Raw genomic sequence first — 23,870 nt, forward strand, 5'->3', positions numbered from 1 at the left:
AGAGAGAGAGGCAGAGAGAGAGAGAGGGAGAGAGAGAGAGAGAGAGAGAGAGAGAGAGAGAGAGAGAGAGGGAGGCAGGCAGAGAGAGAGAGAGAGGCAGAGAGAGAGAGGGAGAGGCAGAGAGAGAGAGAGAGGGAGAGAGAGAGAGAGAGAGAGAGAGAGAGAGAAGAGAGGAGAGAGACAGAGAGAGAGAGGGAGAGAGAGAGAGGGGCAGAGAGAGAGGCAGAGAGAGAGAGAGAGAGAGAGAAGAGAGGAGAGAGCCAGGGAGAGACAGAGAGAGAGAGAGAGACAGAGAGAGAGAGAGAGAGAGAGAGAGAGAGATGGACATGAACATGAGTGGACGTGAGAGAATCCTGCAGACACAACAGAAACCACAGCCTCAACACAACCTAAGCTGGAGAACATCACATCTGTGATCTCACGGACGGCGCTTCGTTCTACGACGGTCCTGCACAGAGTTGGATCATGGGAATGTTTAGGACTTTTTGCCGAAGGAGTTGTAAGTCAGTCGCTCCACGTTCATGTCGTACTTTGATGTTGGAAGAGGCTTTTTTCTGCCACACGTGTTACATAAGAGTGTTTTCCCAGCGATGCCATAGAAGAACCATTTTGGGAACTTTTCAGTAAACACTTCTGAAGAAAAGCATCATTTTAATAACCTTTTTTTTCCACTTTAAAGTTTCTTTTGTGCAATGGAATGCAAAAGTGTTCAGATGCCACTGAAGAACCTTTATTTTTAAGCGCAAACCAGAGCTCAGTTTTGTAGGAAACATTCAAACTCATTTTCCCCCTCTTCCGAATAATGAGTAACGGCAGTGCTGTGGCGCTGGGAAGCGCGGGAGTGGTTTGGGTCACTCCGCTTCTGGGCGCCACCCTGATCACCATGTGTGTTCTTGGCGTGACGGGTAACCTGTACACCCTTGCCATCATGCGTTCGGCTACGCTTCGGCGCGCCGGATCCTTATACGTCTTCATCCTCAATCTAGCGACGGCTGATCTACTCTATCTCGGCACCATCCCATTCGTCGTCTGCACGTATTTCGCCCACGATTGGTTCTTCGGGGAAATGGGCTGCCGGCTGCTACTGAGTCTGGATCTGCTCACAATGCACGCGAGTGTGTTTGTGTTGGTGGCGATGAGTTTGGAGCGCTACCGCGCCGTTGCCACGCCTTTCCGCGCACGACGGTCCACCACCCGCGGACACTGGCTAATGGCGTTGGGAATATGGGCGGCCGCGTTTGTGCTAACGCTCCCGATGATGGTGATGATCCGACTCCGAGAGGGACGTCCTGCAACAGCGGGGCTTGTTAAACGCATATGCTTCCCAACATGGACGCCCGAGGCCTTTAAGGCGTATCTCACCGCGCTCTTCGTCACTAGCATGCTCCTGCCCGGCCTGCTGATGGTCGGACTCTACGCGGGTCTCGCCCGCCGGTACTGGGCCGCTCAGGCCAACCTGACCCGCGGATCCTCGACATCCATCCGCCGGCGCAGACTGAAACACAAAGTGGTGGGAATGATCTTCTGCATTGTTTTGGCGTACTGGGCGTGTTTCCTGCCGTTCTGGGGCTGGCAGATGGCCAAGCTCTTCTCGTCCGAGTCGCTCCGTTCGCTGTCGCCCGCCGCTCACACCTACGTCAACTTCTTCGTCACCTGCCTAACGTACGGCAACAGCTGCGTCAACCCGCTGCTTTACACGCTACTGACACGCAACTACCGTGACTACCTGGCCCAGAGAGGTCAGTCCTCGGGGTCGGCCGCAGGGACCAACGCGCTCCAGGATCAGATAGGATGACTTCTGTTGTGAGAGTGTAACGTGACTTTAGAAATCAGCGGATATCAGCTGTTTTTGTTTGTTCTATTTTTTACCCTTGATTACTAAAACGTTCAAATTTAACAAATCTCTGCACGCAACAAAATTGCAAAACTAATCAAGTGGTGCTTACTGCAGAGCCAGATGACGTCCAGCTCACCCTCTCTGGACGTAATGGGTGGACCTAACCTACATCCAGAGAGGAGGAGTTTTGCATCAAGCTCCACCCATTACATCATGAGAGGAGGAGTTTAACATCAAGCTCCACCCCATTACATCAAGAGAGGAGGAGTTTAACATCAAGCTCCACCCATTACGTCAAGAGAGGAGCTTGACGTCAACCTCCACCCATTACGTACAGAGAGGAGGAGTTTAACATCAAGCTCCACCCATTATGTCAAGAAATGAGTTTAACATCAACCTCCACCCATTATGTACAGAGAGGAGGAGTTTAACATCAAGCTCCACCCATTACGTCAAGAAAGGAGCTTGACGTCAACCTCCACCCATTACGTACAGAGAGGAGTTTAATATCAAGCTCCACCCATTACGTCAAGAGAGGAGGAGCTTGACATCAACCTCCACCCATTACGTACAGAGAGGAGGATCTCGACGTCAAGCTCTGCCCATTACATCCAGAGAGGAGGAGCTTGACATCAACCTCCACCCATTACGTACAGAGAGGAGGAACTCGACGTCAAGCTCTGCCCATTACATCCAGAGAGGAGGAGCTTGACATTAACGTCCACCCATTACGCTCAGAGAGGAGTGGCTTGATGTCAAACTTCCCCCATTACATCCATAGAGAAGGGGCTTGATGTCAAGCTCCACCCATTATATCCAGAGAGGAGGAGCTTGACCTCAATCTCCAGCCATTGGCTTTGCAGTGAACAGCCTCTCAAAATAAGTCGGACGCTCCGAACACACATATTGATTGTTTCCAACTGGTTTCTCAAACACTTCCTTCGTCTGTCATTGGTCAGTCAGACTGTTTGGATCATGTGATTGGTTGAGTCAGAAGTCGACGGGCTGCTCAAACAAACAGATCAATGTTCTGAAAGTGTCACAGTATTTCACTCTTCAAGAAGAGTACCAATGGATTATAGTGACTTAATATTTATATTTGGGTCTTAATATTCATTCAATTCAATTCAGTTCACATTTATTTGTATAGCACTTTTCACAATACACATCATTTCAAAGCAGCTTTACAGAAAATTACTGAGTCAGAAATATACATAATCACATTTAGCTAAAAATCTATTCATTTAAACAATATAATAATTTAAGGCAGAAACGATGAGCTCATTGAAGTAATGAATACTTGTTTGTTAACAAATGATTATGACATTTAGAAAAATGTAGCATTGGTGCATATTGATTCATGAATTAATATTTGCCATACCCCCGTGTGACGGATGATCGATTGGACACATCAACAGCAGAAGATATGGGATTTGGGAAGTGTTTCTCTTCCCTCTGATAAGCTGATAAGCCCCTATTTGCTGTCTTCACTATACATGATAATATGGTTAATGGTTAGAATTTTATTATTTGCATCTATGGTTGTTTATAACTGCTGTTTTTAACTGTGTGACCCGTCAGATCAGACCTGAGATCCATGTTTGCACCAGAGAAACGCTGCTCAATATAGTTTGAAACTGTATTGTAGCTGTACGTTTTGAATATTAATTACACTGATGGACTGTCTTTATGGTGCTTGTTTTTATTTCTTTGTACCCGTGGGCTTTTAAGATTAATTTATAATAATTCATGCAATACTGTCTCCTCACAAGTTAAATTATTAAAATGTTTAAGCTAGCCTAAATAAAGTTCATTCACTCATGATCATTCAGACAACTGGCAAGTGAACTCTTAAATGTGTGTGTGTGTGTGTGTGCGTGTGTGTGATAGCGTGTGCGTGTGTGATAGTGTGTGCGTGTGTGATAGTGTGTGTGTGCGTGTGTGTGTGTGTGTGTGTGTGCGTGTGTGAGAGAGTGTGTGTGTGTGTGTGTGTGTGTGTGTGTGTGTGTGTGTGTGTGTGTGTGGAATCTGTTTTCTGTCCGTCACATTCCTCAGCTCTTGCTTCAGATCTTTTCGAGTCTGTCTGTAAATTATCGTGAGGATCCTGTTGCTCTGTCTGAACTGAACTCAATCATTTAACACAATGAAAAAATACAGTACATAAAGGGAAATGTTTCTTTCTGACAGATATGAAATCAGAGTGACAGTTTTCAGCTTTCTCATCTGATGAATCAACATTTCAAATTCTTTTCACAGGACATTTTTAATTTTCAGCTTATATATATATATATATATATATATATATACATACAGTCGTGCTCAGAATTAATCATACCCCTGTTAAATATGATCAAAAATGGCTGTAAAAAATAAATCTGCATCGTTTATCCTTTTGATCTTTCATTCAAAAAATTGGCAAAATTCTAACCTTTCATTGAAGTAAAAGAATTGAAAGTGGGGGTAAATCACATTATGAAATAAATGTTTTTCTCCAAAACACGTTGGCCACAATTATTCAAACCCTTTTATTAAATACCTTTTTGCAACCTCCTTTTGCCAAGATAACAGATCTGAGTTTTCTCCTATAATGCCTGATGAGTTTGGAGAACACCTGACAAGAGATCAGAGACCATTCCTCCACACAGAATCTCTCCAGATCCTTCAGATTCCCAGATCCATGTTGGTGTTTCTTCTCTTCAGTTCAGCCCACTCATCAGGTCAGGGGACTGGGACGGTCATGGCAGAAGCTTCATTTTGTGCTCCTAACACATTTTTGTGTTGATTTTGATGTTTGTTTTGGATCGTTGTCCTGATGGAAGATCCAACCACGGCCCATTATAAGATTTCTAGCAGAAGGCGTCAGGTTTAGATTTTTTATCTGTTGATATTTGCTAGAATCCATGATGCCATGTATCTGAACAAGATGTCCAGGACCTCCAGCAGAAAAATAGGCCCACAACATTAAAGATCCAACGGTATATTAAATTGTACACATGGGGTACTTTTTTATCCTTGTGGTCACCAAACCCATCTAGTGTGTTTGCTGCCAAAAAGCTCTTTTTTTAGTTTGATCTGACCACAGAACCCTGTGCCGTCTGAAGATCCAGTCGTGTCTGACCACTGAATATGCTGGAGTTTGTTCTTGGAGGAGCGAGGAGGATTTTTCTTGAAACCCTCCCAAACAACATGTGGGGATGTAGGGGTTGTTTGATAATTTTTTTTTAGGCTTTCTGACCCCAAGACTCAACTAATCTCTGCAATTCTCCATCTGTGATCCTTGAAGAGTCTTTGGCCACTCAAACTCTCCTCCTCACCGTCCATTAAGACAATATAGACACACATCCTCTTCCTGGCAGATTCGTAACATCTTTAGTTGATTATAACTTCTTAATTATTGCCCTGATGGTCAAAATGGGGATTTTCAATTCTTTAGCTATTTTCTTACAGCCACTTTCTATTTTGTGAAGCTCAACAATCTTTTGCTGCACATCAGAACTATATTCTGTGGTTTTACTCATTGTGATGATTAAGGGGATTTGGCCTTTGTGTTTCCTCATATTTAAACTCCTGTGAAACAAGAAGTCATAGCTGGACAATTTCATGTTCCTAGTCACCCTGGTGTGCTTAAAAAGGTAAATATTAATGGGAATATACTTCAGAGATATTTTTCTCATAAAAAATTAATTGTGGCCAATGTGTTTTGGAGAAAAACATTTATTTCATAATGTGATTTCCCCCCCACTTTCAATTCTTTTACTTCAATGAAAGGTTAGACAATGCAGATTTATTTTTTACAGCCATTTTTTATCATATTTACCAGGGGTATGATTAATTCTGAGCACGACTGAGAGAGAGAGAGAGAGAGAGAGAGAGAGAGAGAGAGAGAGAGAGAGAGAGAGAGAGAGAGAGAGAGAGAGAGAGAGAGAGAGAGAGAGAGAGAGAGAGAGAGAGAGAGAGAGAGAGAGAGAGAGAGAGAGAGAGAGAGAGAGAGAGAGAGAGAGAGAGATTCTCCTACAATGATAAAACTATTATACAGTCAGACTAAAAATTATTCAGACACTAGATATTATTTTTGATATTTTTTTACTAGTGTGTGCAGGACACTATAGTTCATTACCATTTTCTAAATTATAGCGAATAAACTGTGATAATGTGAGAAATGTTGAAGGAGTCTGAATACAATTTGGTTTGACTCATATATATATATATATATATATATATTAGTTTTTATCATCATATCACACTGCTCAAACACAAAGAACACTCAGAGAAACAGCGAGTCCTTTCACATTCCGTCAGTGGATTTATTTGACATTTCTTTGGTACATTCACTGAACACAGAAGCTGGTGAAGAACACGAGGTCTGACACACTGAAGACCGGAGCGACAGAGGAGCGAGAGAGTCCTGCTCATTTGATCTTAATGCTGATGACCTTGACGTCTCCCTTCACGTGCACGTGTTTGAACACGTCGTCACCGAAGCGGTTCGGGAAGCTCATCATGGTGCCTTCTGGGAGTTTGATGTAGAAAGTGTCGTTGTTGAAGGTGATGGTCAGCTGTTGGGAGAGACACGGACACTCTGTGAGATTTAACATGCTTTTGAACGTCACCATCATATTAAAGTCCGCCTGTAGTCAATCATTTTATCCCTTAAAAATCATCTTTGATCACCAAAATGATATTTAAAAGTTTTTTTTTTTCTTGGAAAAAAAAAGTCTTCATGCCTTTAAATATCTTGAATGTAACTCGACACCCTCGCCTCATTTAGTTTGCGCGGTTCTATAAATATGCAAATGAGCCCCGCCTCCACTCACTCACTCTCTCAGAGATCCACTGGTTGACGATCACACGTTGATCTGATTGGTTACAAGGTAGTTTGTGACGTCAGAAACACCAGCGATTTCAAAGCGTGTTTTTGAGACTGTCTTTGGTTCACTGCAGTTTTAAGGAGGAAATACTCAGCAATGCTGTCGACTTATGAACTTACACATGCTTTGTCTTAAAGCAGATTAAACACACCACATAGACACATAAACCACATTAAAAGCTGGATTTACACCACAGGGGGACTTTAAGTTATGAAAATGTTATTTCTGAATGTTCAAAATGTCCATTTTGGGAATGAATGGGTTAAAGTGCATTAGCTATTATAAGGGGTGTGATGGCAGCATTATTCATCCTCAAACCTCTGACCGGTGGGCGGTTTATTGCATGTATAGTTAAAGGGTAACTCTTTATGACTCATTGTGTCATGAGTTTCTGTAATCTGTGAACGGACTAAATCCAGGCACGTAGATACTGGAAACACAGCAGAACTGGTCAAAGAACACACAGATAAAGGTTTAGGTTTGATCTACATCTATTTAGAGCCTCTTTACACTGAACAAAGCTTCATCTTAGCCAGTATTGGTGTATTTACACTGGAGTGTTGAACACTGAATGTTGTGCTTTGTCAACGTGAAATTTGTAGTTTGTAGAAAACAGACTTTTTAAAAGTCGCCTGTGGTGAAAATCCAGCTTTTAATGTTGTTTATGTGTGTATGTGGTGTTTTTAATGTGCTTTAAGACAAAGCATGTGTAAGTTCATAAGTCGACAGCATTGCTGAGTATTTCCTCCTTAAAACTGCAGTGAACCAAAGACAGTCTCAAAAACACGCTTTGAAATCGCTGGTGTTTCTGACGTCACAAACTACCTTGTAACCAATCAGATCAACGTGTGATCGTCAACCAGTGGATCTCTGAGAGAGTGAGTGGAGGCGGGGCTCATTTGCATATTCATAGAACCAGGAATACTAAATGAGGCAAGGGTGTCGAGTTACATTCAAGATATTTTAAGGCATGAAAAAAAATTTCCAAGAAAAAAAAAAAAACTTTTAAATGTCATTTTGGTGATCAAAGATGAGTTTTAAGGGATAAAATTATAGACAACAGGGGGACTTTAAACGACAGAAATCCAGAAAGATGAAAGTAAAATGTCAAAAAAGGCCAGAAGAACACGGTGACTGTTAAATGAATTCTCAGGACAGCATCACTATTATTCTGGTCTCGTCGCTGTACAAATTTCTCCATCTAATTCAGCTTAAAAACATGCCGCCCTAAATTAAGTGTAATCAAACTGGCTCTAAAATCTTACCTAGTTGAATCTTGTATAACTTTAAAACCTGGTTAAATTATTTTGATGAGTTGAAGTAATGGGAACACTTTTGTCATGAGTGGTTTGAGATGTGTCAGAGGTCAGAGGTCACTCACCTTGAACTCTTCGCCGTGCTGAAAGGGGAAGCACGGCTCGCGTTGCTCGGATCCCCATCCGCCCTGTTTAGAGTTGCACAAGATGATGTTGGTGTCGCCATGGGCGTGGAAACGAGGGTTGAAGTGAAGGGCGATTGCGTCTGCGTCGTGACCGATGTTGATTGAGAACCTGAGGACACAGAGACACATTAGAGGACACCTCTATGACCTTTAGCTCTTACAAGCTCTTACAAAACCAGTCGTCTTCTGTCGTTATCACAGACTGTAAAAGAATATGTTTGTAGTGTCTGATGTCACTCGTAGTGTTTCTGAAGAGTGTAGAGTTTTGTTCTGCTGTAAAGTTGGGCATTTTAACACAGGGGTTTATGGGTATTGAGTCTCTTCTGCAGCCGGCCTCTAGTGGCCAGTGGATGAACTGCAGCTTAAGTCTCTTCAGTGTTGGCTTCAAGAGAGAGACCGGAAGGATGCCGCTTGGTCTATATGCACAGCTTACAAAAATATGGTCTAAAAACATTCTGCTGACGTTCCTATCAAGTTATTTCTGAATGTTCTCTGAAAACGTCCAGTTTTTAAAAGGTTGTTTCTTTTTTATATATGAATGTTAAGGGAACATTCCATTGTATCATTCTTCAAACATTATGGGAAATGTTACTTTTGAATGTTCTCTGAACGTTCTGAAACAATTAGTTACATTTAAAAAAACGTTACATGAACATCCAACTGAAATTCCATGAATGATGCATAAATGATGTTTTGAGACCATTATTAAAGAGCAGATAACCTTGAATGAATGTTTTATTAATGTTCACGGTTATGGTACGTACGAATCACAGCCCGATTTGACCTTCCCAGAGATCTTCATCTCCATCCCGGCCTTAAAGCTCATGTCATTTATGGTGAACACCTGTTAGATACAGAGGAAAACACCATGAAACATTAGTCTGTATTTTACTGATTGACACAGTTATGTTCCGTTTGAGTTTGTTTTCAGTCTTTGCTTTTTCCCTGCCTGTCAGTTTCAGGAAACACTTTATTTTACAGTGTCCTTGATACATACATTACGTGTACTTACCATAGTAATAACAGTAAATTATGCATAATTACATGCAACTAACCCTCAATCCCACCCTAACCCTATAGTACATGTAGTTGCTTAATATTACTCAGTGCTTAAATATATAATAACACCTTAAAATAAAGTGTGACCCAGTTTCATTATTAGTTGCCTTGGTTACTGATTTGACTTGTCATTCTGTTCATCGGTGTTGCAGTGTTTGTTTCTTGTGTTTAAAGTCCTCGTGTTTTATTTGAGTTTTTGAGTGTCTCATGGTCTCTGCTATTTTGCCTGGATTCTACTGAGTTTCATGTTGTGATCATTTATTAAAGACTTCTTGAATCATATCATCTTCACTGCAGTGTGATCAACAGATCGAGACGCTTGTATAACGCAACATGGACACAGTCGTGAGAGGATCCCACAGTTTCCTAGTGTCTTCACAGCGATGATGGATCTGCTAAATTACTGTTTAACCTGTGATTCCTGAAGCTGTCGATAAGAGGAACGGTTGTTTGACTGTTATCTGAGCGCCCAAACCCAACGTTAATGATAAACCTCGGATAATAAAGTCATAAAGACACAAACAGGAAGATACTGAGCAAACATTTGATCTAACACACCTTAGTGCTTAGAGACGACATACAGACCCAGAATGACACAATTAACACTGATAATCAAGGCAAACGAGAAAGAAACTCAAGCATCAAATAGCTCTGATTTGCACCACATTTTGTTCCCTATATTACCCAAGTTTGGGTCAAATATGGACAAACCCAACCATTGGGTTACATTTTTTAATTAATTTTTAACCCAACGGTTGATTTTGTCCATATTAGACCCAAATTTGGGTTAAAACAACCCTGCAAGTGTACATTGATGGCTTTCTGATAAATGTTATATTGCAGAATGAGTGTGTGTGTTAGTCTCATAATCTGTGTAACGTTTCTCTTTGATGGTGAAGCTTGAATGCTGCAGAAACTCCTCTGAAACCCACTGAGGGGCCGTTTACACGACACCGTTTTCAACAAAAAAAAAAAAAAAAAAAAAAACTTTTTATGCGTTTCGTCCATTTATTTACACAACAACAGTGTTTTGGGTGTCTGAAAACGCAAACTTTTGAAAACGAGTTTCAAAGTGCAAGTTTTAAAAAATGATCTCTGTATAAACAACAAAAACGCGAATCGGTGAAGACGCTGACGTCATGCACATGCGTATTACGTGTTCAGTCTATAGTGTTTCATCGCCATCTACTGGCCTGGCAGCAGAACACAGCGGGTTTAGTCGTTTTCGCGGATCCGTGTGAATGGGGATCGTTTTGACAATGGTGTCTGTATGCGGAAAACTCAAAGGATGAACGTCTCCGCTGTAAGCATATCGTTATCGTGTAAACGCACCCTGAATGTCCACACAACAGCAAGTCACTCAGTGTATCTGTATCTGTCTGACATTCACACACCTGTCTGTCTGTCTGTCTGTCTGACATTCACACACCTGTCTGTCTACCTGAGCCCTCACACACCTGTCTGTCTGTCTGTCTGACATTCACACACCTGTCTGTCTACCTGAACCCTCACACACCTGTCTGTCTGTATCTGTCTGACATTCACACACCTGTCTGTCTACCTGAGCCCTCACACACCTGTCTGTCTGTCTGTCTGTCTGACATTCACACAGACTCTTTGATCACTCAAAACTTCATTCAGTCATTTGTAGGATCTCATCTGTGGCGGATTCAGCTGTAGAGTTTACTTTATTTATATTACAATATTTTGCAGCCATTTTTGTTTGTCTGGAAATCATTTTATAATTTTTTTTTTAGGTGAATTAGTAATTATTAGCATGACATTAAATCTTGCCAAAATCTGGATTATTTCATGTTAATTTCTTCATGAAGTCACTTTGTTTCATTTTGCAATCACAGTGTTGCAGTTTACAGTGAGATTTCACCAGAGGAAACGGTGAAATCATCAGTTCATGCTGTTGATTCAACGGCTCAGAGTCAGAGCACCCATGAGACTCATAATATAATATAATATACTCTAATATACTCTAATATAATATAATATACTCTAATATAATATAATATACTCTAATATAATATAATATACTCTAATATAATATAATATAATATAATATAATATACTCTAATATAATATAATATAATATACTCTAATATAATATAATATAATATAATATAATATAATATAATATAATATAATATAATATAATATAATATAATATAATATAAAAACAAATTAAGTCACTTACCATCTTGTTGTTTGGTGGTGGAGCTGCAGCTGTGTGTCTCGTTCACCTGCCGCTCCTCATTATAAACCCAGGAGGCGGAGCTCAAAAACCCTGTCCAATAGGAAGAGAGCAGAGCGGTGAGACTGAACTAATCACACTCAACTGACTCAATCAATATGACGGTTATCTTTGAGATTCCCTCATGAATACTCTTGATTCAGTATCTGACCCAGAGCTGCATGATAACATCACATATTACAGTCCACATATCTCTAATAATATAGAACATATGTTAGGAATGCTTTTGTGGGAACTGACACTAGTTTACATGATAAACTCTAGCTCTTATTATTACTGAGCATTTTTATTCAAGGAACATTATCTTTATACATTTGTTCAATTGCAAACAACAACAACAACAACAAAAATGTATATATATATGTTTGGGTAATCCGTAAATAAAGGAAAAATAACTACAAAATCAAATAAATACTTATTTAGAAACGTATCTGTCCTTCACAGTTGGTTGCAATGCAGATATTGAGTAGATTAACAGTCTTTAGTCTCATAATTCTCAGGAGAACAGATAAACCACCAACGTTACACAAACTCAGGTCTTAAATATCAAGGAGAAGTAATGAGATAATGAAGAGAACAGGTGAACATAATGATTAATTATGGGAAACTGGATCAAATGAGGGAAGACCGAAGCTAAACACAATGGAAACTCAAACAAAGAGTCTCTAATGTACATTTTCACTTCAGTCAACAAAACCATAACGTCGGGGCTCTTATTAGTATACTTTGATCAAACATATAAGCAAATGAATAAAAACATTTGTCATCATCTTCAGAACAATCAATGAAGCCAAACAGTACATTTTGCCATAAAAGTGTGATACATTTCTGTAATTAAACCACAGTATAACACACAGAATAAGTACAATGCCAAAAATAGGTGCGTTTTCCTGATAGTTACCACAGAAAATGGAGATTTTCTCTTCAGCTGTGACTGATGTGAGCTGGTTTTGTCCCGTCGAGGATGTTCAGTCCGTGTTTCTACATGAGTGTGTTTCTCACGGTCAGTCCTGGTCATTCAGCTGGACGTAATGCAATCTTTCACCCTCTGATCGACACATTGAACACGCCTGATGTCTGGATATGAGGGGAACGAATCTCATCTGTGACCAGAAACATCTCAGTGTGAAAGAATCATCACGGACTTCATCTGCAGACTCCCTGTGTTCATCTGAATGTTCACAGACAGGTACATGCGAGGAAAATCATACTCATCATTTGTATGTACTGTGTCTTTAAGACACGGCCACTCGATTTATGTGTTTATGGAAGCTTGTTAATTAGGCCATATTGTGCCTCATCTCATAGTCTTGATGTTTCAGGCTCTACTAGAACAGGTTTTCCTGCTTGAATGTTGATTATTCTCCTCATATTCTCCATTGTTGCGGCTCCTCTCTTCCCAGTCTGTCAGTAACACTCTGTTTACTTCCTGTCTCTATGAAGCCCCGCCTCCTGAAAAGCACACTGTGCTCTGATTGGTCGGCTGGAGCGGCGTGTTGTGATTGGTCGAGCGCTTCGAGCGTGAATTGTTCACAATAACATGCATTTAGAAAATTTGTGAATTTTTATTTCATGCCAACTTTAATGTGACATACTCAGGCCCTGATCATTCATTCATTCATCTACTTTGATAAAGTCCCCCTGTGGTGAACATCCAGCGTTTAATGTTGTTTATGTGTCTATGTGGTGTTTTTAATCTGCTTAAGACAAACCATGTGTAAATTCTTAAGTCGACAGCATTGCTGAGTATTTTCTCCTTAAAGGGGTGGTATAATGCCCTTTTCAAGATGTAAAATAAGTCTCTGATGTCCGCAGAGTGTGTGTGTGAAGTTTTAGCTCTAAATACCCCACAGATATTTTATATAGCATGTTAAATTTGTCACTTTTTGAGGGTGAGCAAAAACACACTATTTTTGTGTCTGTCCCTTTAAATGCAAAATTAAATGCAACAGGACATTTCTTAATGGTTCATTGATGAATTTATGTAGCGTATGTGTAGTTATCTTCTAGTAATTGATTAGCATATTCTGTCATGATAATCTATAAATTGCATTTCTGGGGGCGGGGTTTATGTAAATTTTAGGGTTGGTGATGTCACTAACCCAGGAGGAATGTCGTGTAATTCCTACCAGCCGTTTGTTGTAGTCCTTAAAAAACGATTTCTTTAGCAGTTATCTCCCTTTGCTTTGAACTTTGAGTGTTGTAACTTTGCAGATGTTGTTTATGTTCAAACAGCAACATTACACACTAACTAAAGTTAGAAAAGTGAAATCATAAACCACCCCTTTAAAACTGCAGTGAACCAAAGACAGTCTCAAAAACACGCTTTGAAATCGCTGGTGTTTCTGACGTCACAAACTACCTTGTAACCAATCAGATCAACGTGTGATCGTCAACCAGTGGATCTCTGAGCTGAGTGAGTGAGTGGAGGCGGGACTCATTTGCATATTCAGAGAACCGCGTGTACTAAATGAGGCAAGGGTGTCGAGTTACATTCAAGATATTTTAAGACATGAAGAGTCTGAGAAGGAAAGAGCATTATATGTCATTTTGGTTATAAAAAATGAGTTTTAAAGGGGACATATCATGAACATCTGACTTTTCCCGTGTGTCAGTGCTATAATCGGGTCCCCGGTGCTTCTATCAACCCACAAAACGTGAAAAGTGAAACCCAGTAACTGTGTTCTGGTCAGCCTTTCTCTGCAAGCATGACAAAAAATAATCCGATCAGATTTCGCTCTCCTTCTGACGTATGAAGAGGATCTTATTATAATATTCCCGGCCCTTAATCTGCACGTTTACACACACCAGCCGACATTTGGTTCCACACGCGCCAACAGAGACCAGTTCTAACGCACTGATGAAGATCCAGCAGAGCCTGAAACTGTTCTGTGGTTGAGCACAGACGAGCACTGAACACTATTGACCAGAACATGTCACCGCTGTCTTATAAAGACCTCAGGAACTGTGGACACTTGTGGAGAAGTTAAACATGATGATGAGATGATCAGTGTAACTCCACAACAACTACAGAAATGTCTCCACTAACATTCAGAAGCTCTTCCTGAGTCTCTCCGTAAGGCTGCACTCGCTACTGGTTATACTGGGATTCTGGATGAGGGAGATTGGCCTGTTCTGTTATTGCCGGAGTTTCTGAAGCTCGTGTAAAGACTCCGCCCTCTTCTTAATGGAGGCGGAGCTAAAGCTCATTTGCATTTAAAGGGACACAAAAACGGCACGTTTTTGCTCACACCCAAAAAAGGGGCAAATTTTACAAGCTATAATAAATGATCTGGTATTTTGAGCTGAAATTTCACAGACACATTCTGGGGACTCCAGAGATTTATCTGTGAAAAGGGGCATAATATGTCACCTTTGAGGAATAAAATGATTGACTACAGGGGAACTTTAAAACTAACTAGGTGAACTAGGGATATTGTAGGGTTTGTATCCAGACAGAAACAGAAAGCAGTCTGAGGGCCAGAGGGTGTGTCTTTAGCTCTGCTGGCTAGTGTTCTCTGAAAGCAGAAGTGGCTCCATGTGCAGAGGAACAATCATGAACTAAAGCGTCAGGAAGTGTGTGTGTGTGTGTGTGTGTGTTGTAAGAGCCATCAAGACGAGCACGGGAAATAATGTGACCTCTATAAATCATTAGCTCAGGCCTGATGTGTGTCCTCACGGGTCAAAGTCTCTGCATCTGTGCAGCTTCGACTGGCTGGACGTGTGTAAGAGTATACGAGGAGATCTGAGGTTGATCTGAGGTTGATCAGACTGATGAGATCATGGAGAGCCCGAAGCAGATGATCCTCAGGGTCTCTCAGGAGCTGAGCTGTGGACCCACCTCACGCCGGCTGGCAGAACACCTGGACCGGCTCGACCCGCTCCGACACCTGAGACACGAGTTCCTCATGCCCAGAACATCAGACCTGCCCAACGGTGAGTCAGACACTTCACAGATCACACTTCTGATGGGTTTATGAGCGGTCACATGAGATATGACGCACAGATTATATCGTCATGATGGAGTATTACCTCAGATTCGTGTGAATCCCCTTGAATACAAACAAGTTAAGTTTGGTGTACTGTAGAAAGATTGTTCACAAGACTACTTGGTCAATAACCTTTTTTGCATTTGCTAAATACTTCATTCATAAATGCAGGTTTTTGAAGACCCCCTCCATCCTTTCCTCATTTTATTAATGAAATCAAAGCTTTTGCTACTTCTCTTTGTACCCTTTCTAATGAGAAAGTTACTACAGCAGTTTCTTCAAGAGCTATGTACCCTACAGCTCCTTGCTACCCCTTGCAATAACATACTTTAATTTAAATATTATTAGTATTTTTTATTATTTATTTTTCTTTTCCTTACCTTGATTGTATATTTGATTTGAGACTTCAGTGCTGTTACTTATTGTAATTTTACCTTCTACGTCTGCCTTTTCTACGTTAATATTGTTTGTACATTGCCTATTTTTTATGTAAATTTGTCTCTCAAAAAAATCTCTCTCTCAAAAAAAAAAAAAAAAAATTTTTTTTAAGTATTTGCTCAGATTCATATATCATCTGATTTTCTCGTCTGTTTTCAGCCGATCTGTCACTTGTGGACGGTTCTGAGGACTGTGTTTATCTTGCTGGGAATTCACTTGGTCTACAGCCGAAAAACACCAAAAAATATATTGATGAGGAGCTGGAGAAATGGGCCAGAATGTGAGTCGCCTGTCATGATTTATCAGCGGATAATAAAACACAGTGAAAATGTCTCAGGGTTTAGAATGCCATTTCGGTGACTATTTTTAAAGGCACAATTTCTATATTTATTGTCTTATTATTCATTTTTACAATAAATAATATGGTAATTTCAACATTTAATATAATATTTAATTTAAATATTACAAATTATTATTTAGGTATGTATTATTTTAATATCGTTATTTATATTTCATTATTTATTATTTATTTATTTTATTTTTATTAATATAATTGAATTATTTTTATTTTATATTTATTATTATTATTATTATTATTATTGTTATTTTTTTATTATTATTTTTTCTAGAAAAGCATGCATTGTTTTATTAACCATTTCCAAAATGGGTTATAAGGCCATTTATTTTTCAAAAATAATATTTTTTACATACAGGTCACAGGTTAACAGGTTCTTAATGAAGTTTTCTTTTTCATTGATCTTTTTCCCACAGTAACAGATATCACTACTACAGTAAAACTGTAGAAAATTAATTAAAACAAATCACAGAAATATTCTGAAATGTTCTTCCACGGTTTGAAGGAAATCCCATAAATCCTAAGCACATGTTGTTTCCAGAGGTGTCCATGGCCACACGCAGGGGTCGCGACCTTGGGCCTGGGCTGAAGACACCCTCGAGGGTTCAATGGCCAAGATTGTGGGTAATTTAAGAGTTTCTCAGTACCTTCAGTTTGTTGTTTTTGCTTTTCATATCCGGGTTTCTGATTCAAATGCCATAAGTCTATAATGTGGGAAGTTCTGTCAAGGTAAACAGGATAAAAAAGTGCACTTTACCACCTCATTTAATCACTGGAGCTTCTGATTTAGTGAAACTATCTTTAAACAGGTGCTAAACCTGAGGAAGTGGCTCTGATGAATGGACTGACAGTCAATCTGCATCTTCTCATGGTAGAAAAACAAGAACATTTGCTAATATTTTTGTCTCTGTGTTGATTTTTTTTAACAGTATTCTCCTCTTTTTATGATTCTCTCAGCTTTCCTTCTACAAACCGACACCAAAACGCCATAAAATTCTTCTGGAGGACAAGGCCTTTCCGTCAGATCATGTATGTTAGCCTATACTGCGTTTCTTTAACCTCAGAAACGACAAACTCATGTTCAGATCAAGAGTTCGAAGCATCAAGTGTGAAAAGGCATCAATAACTTTATAAAAGCACTGTGTGTGTGTGTGTGTGCATCTTGCAGTACGCCATCGAGTCGCAGATCCAGCTGAGAGGAATGAATGTGGCGGACAGCATGCTGATCATCAAACCCAGACAGGTTTGTTTTTTTTGTTTTTTTTCATTTACAGATTTTTTTTTTTTTTTTTTTGCATAACAGAACATTAACAACATGCACTTACAGAGGATCAAAATGTATTCTATTATCTATTACATTCATAATAGCATAGTAGGAAACAGATAAACAAATAAAATAGAAATAAAAATAATTATACAGGGGATAACTTACAAAAAATTCCAAAAAGAAAAGGATTAAAAAATTCTATACATCCGTTTTGCTTTTTTATTTCTTGCATGTTTTAAGGCCTGAATATAGTGACCTCACGGAGATCTGTGACATGTTGATTGGCTGTGACTGCTGTGACAGGCTGTGACGGGCTGTGATTGGCTGTGACCGGCTGTGACTGCTGTGATTGGCTGTTTCAGGGTGAGGACACCATCAGGACGGAGGACATCGTGTCACTCATCGAGTCGGAGGGCGAGTCCATCGCTCTGGTGATGCTCAGTGGAGTCCAGTATTACACCGGTCAGCTGTTCCAGATCGAGACCATCACCAGCGCTGGTCACGCACAGGTCAAGCTCACACTCTGTGTTACACTGAAACCACACATTCACTCTCTTTACTGTAAGTGTTACACTGAACGACATATTCACTCTCTTTACTGTAAGTGTTACACTGAACGACACATTCACTCTCTTTACTGTGTGTGTTACACTGAACCACACATTCACTCTCTTTACTGTAAGCGTTACACTGAACCACACATTCACTCTCTTTACTGTAAGTGTTACACTGAACGACACATTCACTCTCTTTACTGTAAGTGTTACACTGAACGACACATTCACTCTCTTTACTGTAAGTGTTACACTGAACCACACATTCACTCTCTTTACTGTAAGTGTTACACTGAACGACACATTCACTCTCTTTACTGTAAGTGTTACACTGAACGACACATTCATTCTCTTTACTGTAAGTGTTACACTGAACCACACATTCACTCTCTTTACTGTGAGTGTTACACTGAACGACACATTCACTCTCTTTACTGTAAGTGTTACACTGAACGACACATTCACTCTCTTTATTGTAAGTATTACACTGAACGACACATTCACTCTATTTACTGTAAGTGTTACACTGAACGACACATTCACTCTCTTTACTGTAAGCGTTACACTGAACGACACATTCACTCTCTTTACTGTAAGCGTTACACTGAACGACACATTCACTCTCTTTACTGTGAGTGTTACACTGAACCACACATTCACTCTCTTTACTGTAAGTGTTACACTGAACGACATATTCACTCTCTTTACTGTAAGTGTTACACTAAACGACATATTCAGTCTCTTTACTGTGAGTGTTACACTGAACAACACATTCACTCTCTTTACTGTAAGCGTTACACTGAACCACACATTCACTCTCTTTACTGTAAGTGTTACACTGAACCACACATTCACTCTCTTTACTGTAAGTGTTACACTGAAACCACACATTCACTCTCTTTACTGTAAAGTGTTACACTGAACGACACATTCACTCTCTTTACTGTAAGTGTTACACTGAAACCACACATTCACTCTCTTTACTGTAAGTGTTACACTGAACGACACATTCACTCTCTTTACTGTAAGTGTTACACTGAACGACACATTCACTCTCTTTACTGTAAGTGTTACACTGAACGACATATTCACTCTCTTTACTGTAAGTGTTACACTGAATGACACATTCACTCTCTTTACTGTAAGTGTTACACTGAATGACATATTCACTCTCTTTACTGTAAGTGATACACTGAACGACACATTCACTCTCTTTACTGTGTGTGTTACACTGAACCACACATTCACTCTCTTTATTGTAAGTGATACACTGAACGACACATTCACTCTCTTTACTGTACGTGTTACACTGAACGACACATTCACTCTCTTTACTGTAAGTGTTACACTGAACGACACATTCACTCTCTTTACTGTGTGTGTTACACTGAACGACACATTCACTCTATTTACTGTAAGTGTTACACTGAACAACACATTCAGTCTCTTTACTGTGAGTGTTACACTGAACGACACATTCACTCTCTTTACTGTAAGTGTTACACTGAACGACACATTCACTCTCTTTACTGTAAGTGTTACACTGAATGACACATTCACTCTCTTTACTGTAAGTGTTACACTGAACAACACATTCACTCTCTTTACTGTAAGTGTTACACTGAACGACACATTCACTCTCTTTACTGTGAGTGTTACACTGAACGACACATTCACTCTCTTTACTGTAAGTGTTACACTGAACGACACATTCACTCTCTTTACTGTAAGTGTTACACTGAACGACACATTCACTCTCTTTACTGTGAGTGTTACACTGAACGACACATTCACTCTCTTTACTGTACGTGTTACACTGAACGACACATTCACTCTCTTTACTGTAAGCGTTACACTGAACGACACATTCACTCTATTTACTGTGAGTGTTACACTGAACCACACATTCACTCTCTTTACTGTAAGTGTTACACTGAACGACACATTCACTCTCTTTACTGTGAGTGTTACATTGAACGACACATTCACTCTCTTTACTGTAAGCGTTACACTGAACGACACATTCACTCTCTGTACTGTAAGTGTTACACTGAACGACACATTCACTCTCTTTACTGTAAGTGTTACACTGAATGACACATTCACTCTCTGTACTGTAAGTGTTACACTGAACGACACATTCACTCTCTTTACTGTGAGTGTTACACTGAACGACACATTCACTCTCTTTACTGTGTGTGTTACACTGAACCACACATTCACTCTCTTTACTGTGTGTGTTACACTGAACCACACATTCACTCTCTTTACTGTAAGTGTTACACTGAACGACACATTCACTCTCTTTACTGTAAGTGTTACACTGAACGACACATTCACTCTGTTACACTGAACGACACATTCACTCTCTTTACTGTAAGTGTTACACTGAACGACACATTCACTCTCTTTACTGTGAGTGTTACACTGAACGACACATTCACTCTCTTTACTGTAAGTGTTACACTGAACGACATATTCACTCTCTTTACTGTAAGTGTTACACTGAACGACACATTCACTCTCTTTACTGTAAGTGTTACACTGAACGACACATTCACTCTCTTTACTGTGAGTGTTACACTGAACGACACATTCACTCTCTTTACTGTAAGTGTTACACTGAACGACATATTCACTCTCTTTACTGTAAGTGTTACACTGAACGACACATTCACTCTCTTTACTGTGTGTGTTACACTGAACCACACATTCACTCTCTTTACTGTAAGCGTTACACTGAACCACACATTCACTCTCTTTACTGTAAGTGTTACACTGAACGACACATTCACTCTCTTTACTGTAAGTGTTACACTGAACCACACATTCACTCTCTTTACTGTAAGTGTTACACTGAACGACACATTCACTCTCTTTACTGTAAGTGTTACACTGAACGACACATTCATTCTCTTTACTGTAAGTGTTACACTGAACCACACATTCACTCTCTTTACTGTAAGTGTTACACTGAACGACACATTCACTCTCTTTATTGTAAGTATTACACTGAACGACACATTCACTCTATTTACTGTAAGTGTTACACTGAACGACACATTCACTCTCTTTACTGTAAGCGTTACACTGAACGACACATTCACTCTCTTTACTGTAAGCGTTACACTGAACGACACATTCACTCTCTTTACTGTGAGTGTTACACTGAACCACACATTCACTCTCTTTACTGTAAGTGTTACACTGAACGACATATTCACTCTCTTTACTGTAAGTGTTACACTAAACGACATATTCAGTCTCTTTACTGTGAGTGTTACACTGAACAACACATTCACTCTCTTTACTGTAAGCGTTACACTGAACCACACATTAACTCTCTTTACTGTAAGTGTTACACTGAACCACACATTCACTCTCTTTACTGTAAGTGTTACACTGAAACCACACATTCACTCTCTTTACTGTAAAGTGTTACACTGAACGACACATTCACTCTCTTTACTGTAAGTGTTACACTGAAACCACACATTCACTCTCTTTACTGTAAGTGTTACACTGAACGACACATTCACTCTCTTTACTGTAAGTGTTACACTGAACGACACATTCACTCTCTTTACTGTAAGTGTTACACTGAACGACATATTCACTCTCTTTACTGTAAGTGTTACACTGAATGACACATTCACTCTCTTTACTGTAAGTGTTACACTGAATGACATATTCACTCTCTTTACTGTAAGTGATACACTGAACGACACATTCACTCTCTTTACTGTACGTGTTACACTGAACGACACATTCACTCTCTTTACTGTGTGTGTTACACTGAACCACACATTCATTCTCTTTAATGTAAGTGTTACACTGAACGACACATTCACTCTCTTTACTGTGAGTGTTACACTGAACGACACATTCACTCTATTTACTGTAAGTGTTACACTGAACGACACATTCACTCTATTTACTGTAAGTGTTACACTGAACGACACATTCACTCTCTTTACTGTAAGTGTTACACTGAACGACACATTCACTCTCTTTACTGTAAGTGTTACACTGAACGACATATTCACTCTCTTTACTGTAAGTGTTACACTGAACGACACATTCACTCTCTTTACTGTGAGTGTTACACTGAACGACACATTCACTCTCTTTACTGTAAGTGTTACACTGAATGACACATTCACTCTCTTTACTGTAAGTGTTACACTGAACGACACATTCACTCTCTTTACTGTAAGTGTTACACTGAACGACATATTCACTCTCTTTACTGTAAGTGTTACACTGAACGACACATTCACTCTCTTTACTGTGAGTGTTACACTGAACGACACATTCACTCTCTTTACTGTAAGTGTTACACTGAACGACACATTCACTCTCTTTACTGTGAGTGTTACACTGAACGACACATTCACTCTCTTTACTGTAAGTGTTACACTGAACGACACATTCACTCTCTTTACTGTAAGTGTTACACTGAACGACACATTCACTCTCTTTACTGTAAGTGTTACACTGAACGACACATTCACTCTCTTTACTGTAAGTGTTACACTGAACGACACATTCACTCTCTTTACTGTAAGTGTTACACTGAACGACACATTCACTCTCTTTACTGTGAGTGTTACACTGAACGACACATTCACTCTCTTTACTGTAAGTGTTACACTGAACGACACATTCACTCTGTTACACTGAACGACACATTCACTCGCTTTACTGTAAGTGTTACACTGAACGACACATTCACTCTCTTTACTGTGAGTGTTACACTGAACGACACATTCACTCTCTTTACTGTAAGTGTTACACTGAACGACATATTCACTCTCTTTACTGTAAGTGTTACACTGAACGACACATTCACTCTCTTTACTGTGTGTGTTACACTGAACCACACATTCACTCTCTTTACTGTAAGCGTTACACTGAACCACACATTCACTCTCTTTACTGTAAGTGTTACACTGAACGACACATTCACTCTCTTTACTGTAAGTGTTACACTGAACGACACATTCACTCTCTTTACTGTAAGTGTTACACTGAACCACACATTCACTCTCTTTACTGTAAGTGTTACACTGAACGACACATTCACTCTCTGTACTGTAAGTGTTACACTGAACGACACATTCACTCTCTTTACTGTAAGTGTTACACTGAACGACACATTCATTCTCTTTACTGTAAGTGTTACACTGAACCACACATTCACTCTCTTTACTGTGTGTGTTACACTGAACCACACATTCACTCTCTTTACTGTGTTACACTGAATGACATATTCACTCTCTTTACTGTAAGTGATACACTGAACGACACATTCACTCTGTTACACTGAACGACACATTCACTCTCTTTTCTGTAAGTGTTACACTGAATGACACATTCACTCTCTTTACTGTAAGTGTTACACTGAACGACACATTCACTCTCTTTACTGTAAGTGTTACACTGAACCACACATTCACTCTCTTTACTGTAAGTGTTACACTGAACGACACATTCACTCTCTTTACTGTAAGTGTTACACTGAACGACATATTCACTCTCTTTACTGTAAGTGTTACACTGAAACCACACATTCACTCTCTTTACTGTAAGTGTTACACTGAACGACACATTCACTCTCTTTACTGTAAGTGTTACACTGAACATTTGTTTCATTTACTTTCTTTTACTGTAAGTGTTACACTGAACGACACATTCACTCTCTTTACTGTGAGTGTTACACTGAACATTTGTTTCATTTACTTTCTTTTACTGTAAGTGTCTCATACTGATCAGAAATGAACATTTAATTCACATGTC

General features: G+C 39.6%; 3 protein-coding genes across 3 annotated transcripts in view; 2 read left to right on the forward strand and 1 right to left on the reverse strand.

The window, feature by feature from the left end:
• The first annotated feature begins 317 nt into the window (after nucleotides 1–317).
• On the forward strand, nucleotides 318–3,517 carry uts2r4 (urotensin-2 receptor 4). Its single transcript, XM_079883031.1, has one exon. It carries the CDS (start codon nucleotides 803–805, stop codon nucleotides 1,793–1,795), a length of 993 nt encoding a protein of 330 aa, XP_079739157.1. The 5' UTR covers nucleotides 318–802; the 3' UTR covers nucleotides 1,796–3,517.
• A 2,583-nt stretch (nucleotides 3,518–6,100) lies between these two features.
• lgals2b (lectin, galactoside-binding, soluble, 2b) lies at nucleotides 6,101–11,994 on the reverse strand. The gene is made up of 5 exons (XM_079883053.1): nucleotides 11,884–11,994; nucleotides 11,412–11,501; nucleotides 8,911–8,990; nucleotides 8,087–8,255; nucleotides 6,101–6,393 (listed from the first exon to the last, which is right to left on the reverse strand). The coding sequence occupies exons 2-5, from the start codon at nucleotides 11,412–11,414 to the stop codon at nucleotides 6,247–6,249; spliced, it is 399 nt and encodes a 132-aa protein (XP_079739179.1). The 5' UTR covers nucleotides 11,415–11,501; nucleotides 11,884–11,994; the 3' UTR covers nucleotides 6,101–6,246.
• Nucleotides 11,995–15,048: 3,054 nt separating this feature from the next.
• The window catches only part of kynu (kynureninase), a 13,628-nt gene continuing 4,806 nt past the window's right edge, over nucleotides 15,049–23,870 (forward strand). Inside the window, exons 1-7 of the mRNA XM_079883009.1 lie at nucleotides 15,049–15,404; nucleotides 16,055–16,175; nucleotides 16,792–16,874; nucleotides 17,060–17,121; nucleotides 17,208–17,279; nucleotides 17,419–17,493; nucleotides 17,880–18,026. Of these exons, the coding sequence (XP_079739135.1) occupies nucleotides 15,251–15,404; nucleotides 16,055–16,175; nucleotides 16,792–16,874; nucleotides 17,060–17,121; nucleotides 17,208–17,279; nucleotides 17,419–17,493; nucleotides 17,880–18,026 (714 nt within the window). The 5' untranslated portion in view covers nucleotides 15,049–15,250. The remainder of the gene's footprint in view (nucleotides 15,405–16,054; nucleotides 16,176–16,791; nucleotides 16,875–17,059; nucleotides 17,122–17,207; nucleotides 17,280–17,418; nucleotides 17,494–17,879; nucleotides 18,027–23,870) is intronic.

Source organism: Squalius cephalus (genome assembly GCF_949319135.1).
Source record: "Squalius cephalus genome assembly, chromosome: 10".
NCBI lineage: Eukaryota > Metazoa > Chordata > Actinopteri > Cypriniformes > Leuciscidae > Squalius > Squalius cephalus.

What these genes read in the sequence shown, in the direction of transcription:
- uts2r4 (XM_079883031.1), top strand. Translation starts at nt 803, where the DNA reads ATGAGTAACGGCAGTGCTGTGGCGCTGGGAAGCGCGGGAGTGGTTTGG.
- lgals2b (XM_079883053.1), bottom strand. An exon ending in GTCAAATCGGGCTGTGATTC is followed by an intron (nt 8,256 to 8,910) that starts GTACGTACCATA and finishes CTGTGTCCTCAG; the next exon opens with GTTCTCAATCAACATCGGTC. An exon ending in AGCACGGCGAAGAGTTCAAG is followed by an intron (nt 6,394 to 8,086) that starts GTGAGTGACCTC and finishes CTCTCCCAACAG; the next exon opens with CTGACCATCACCTTCAACAA.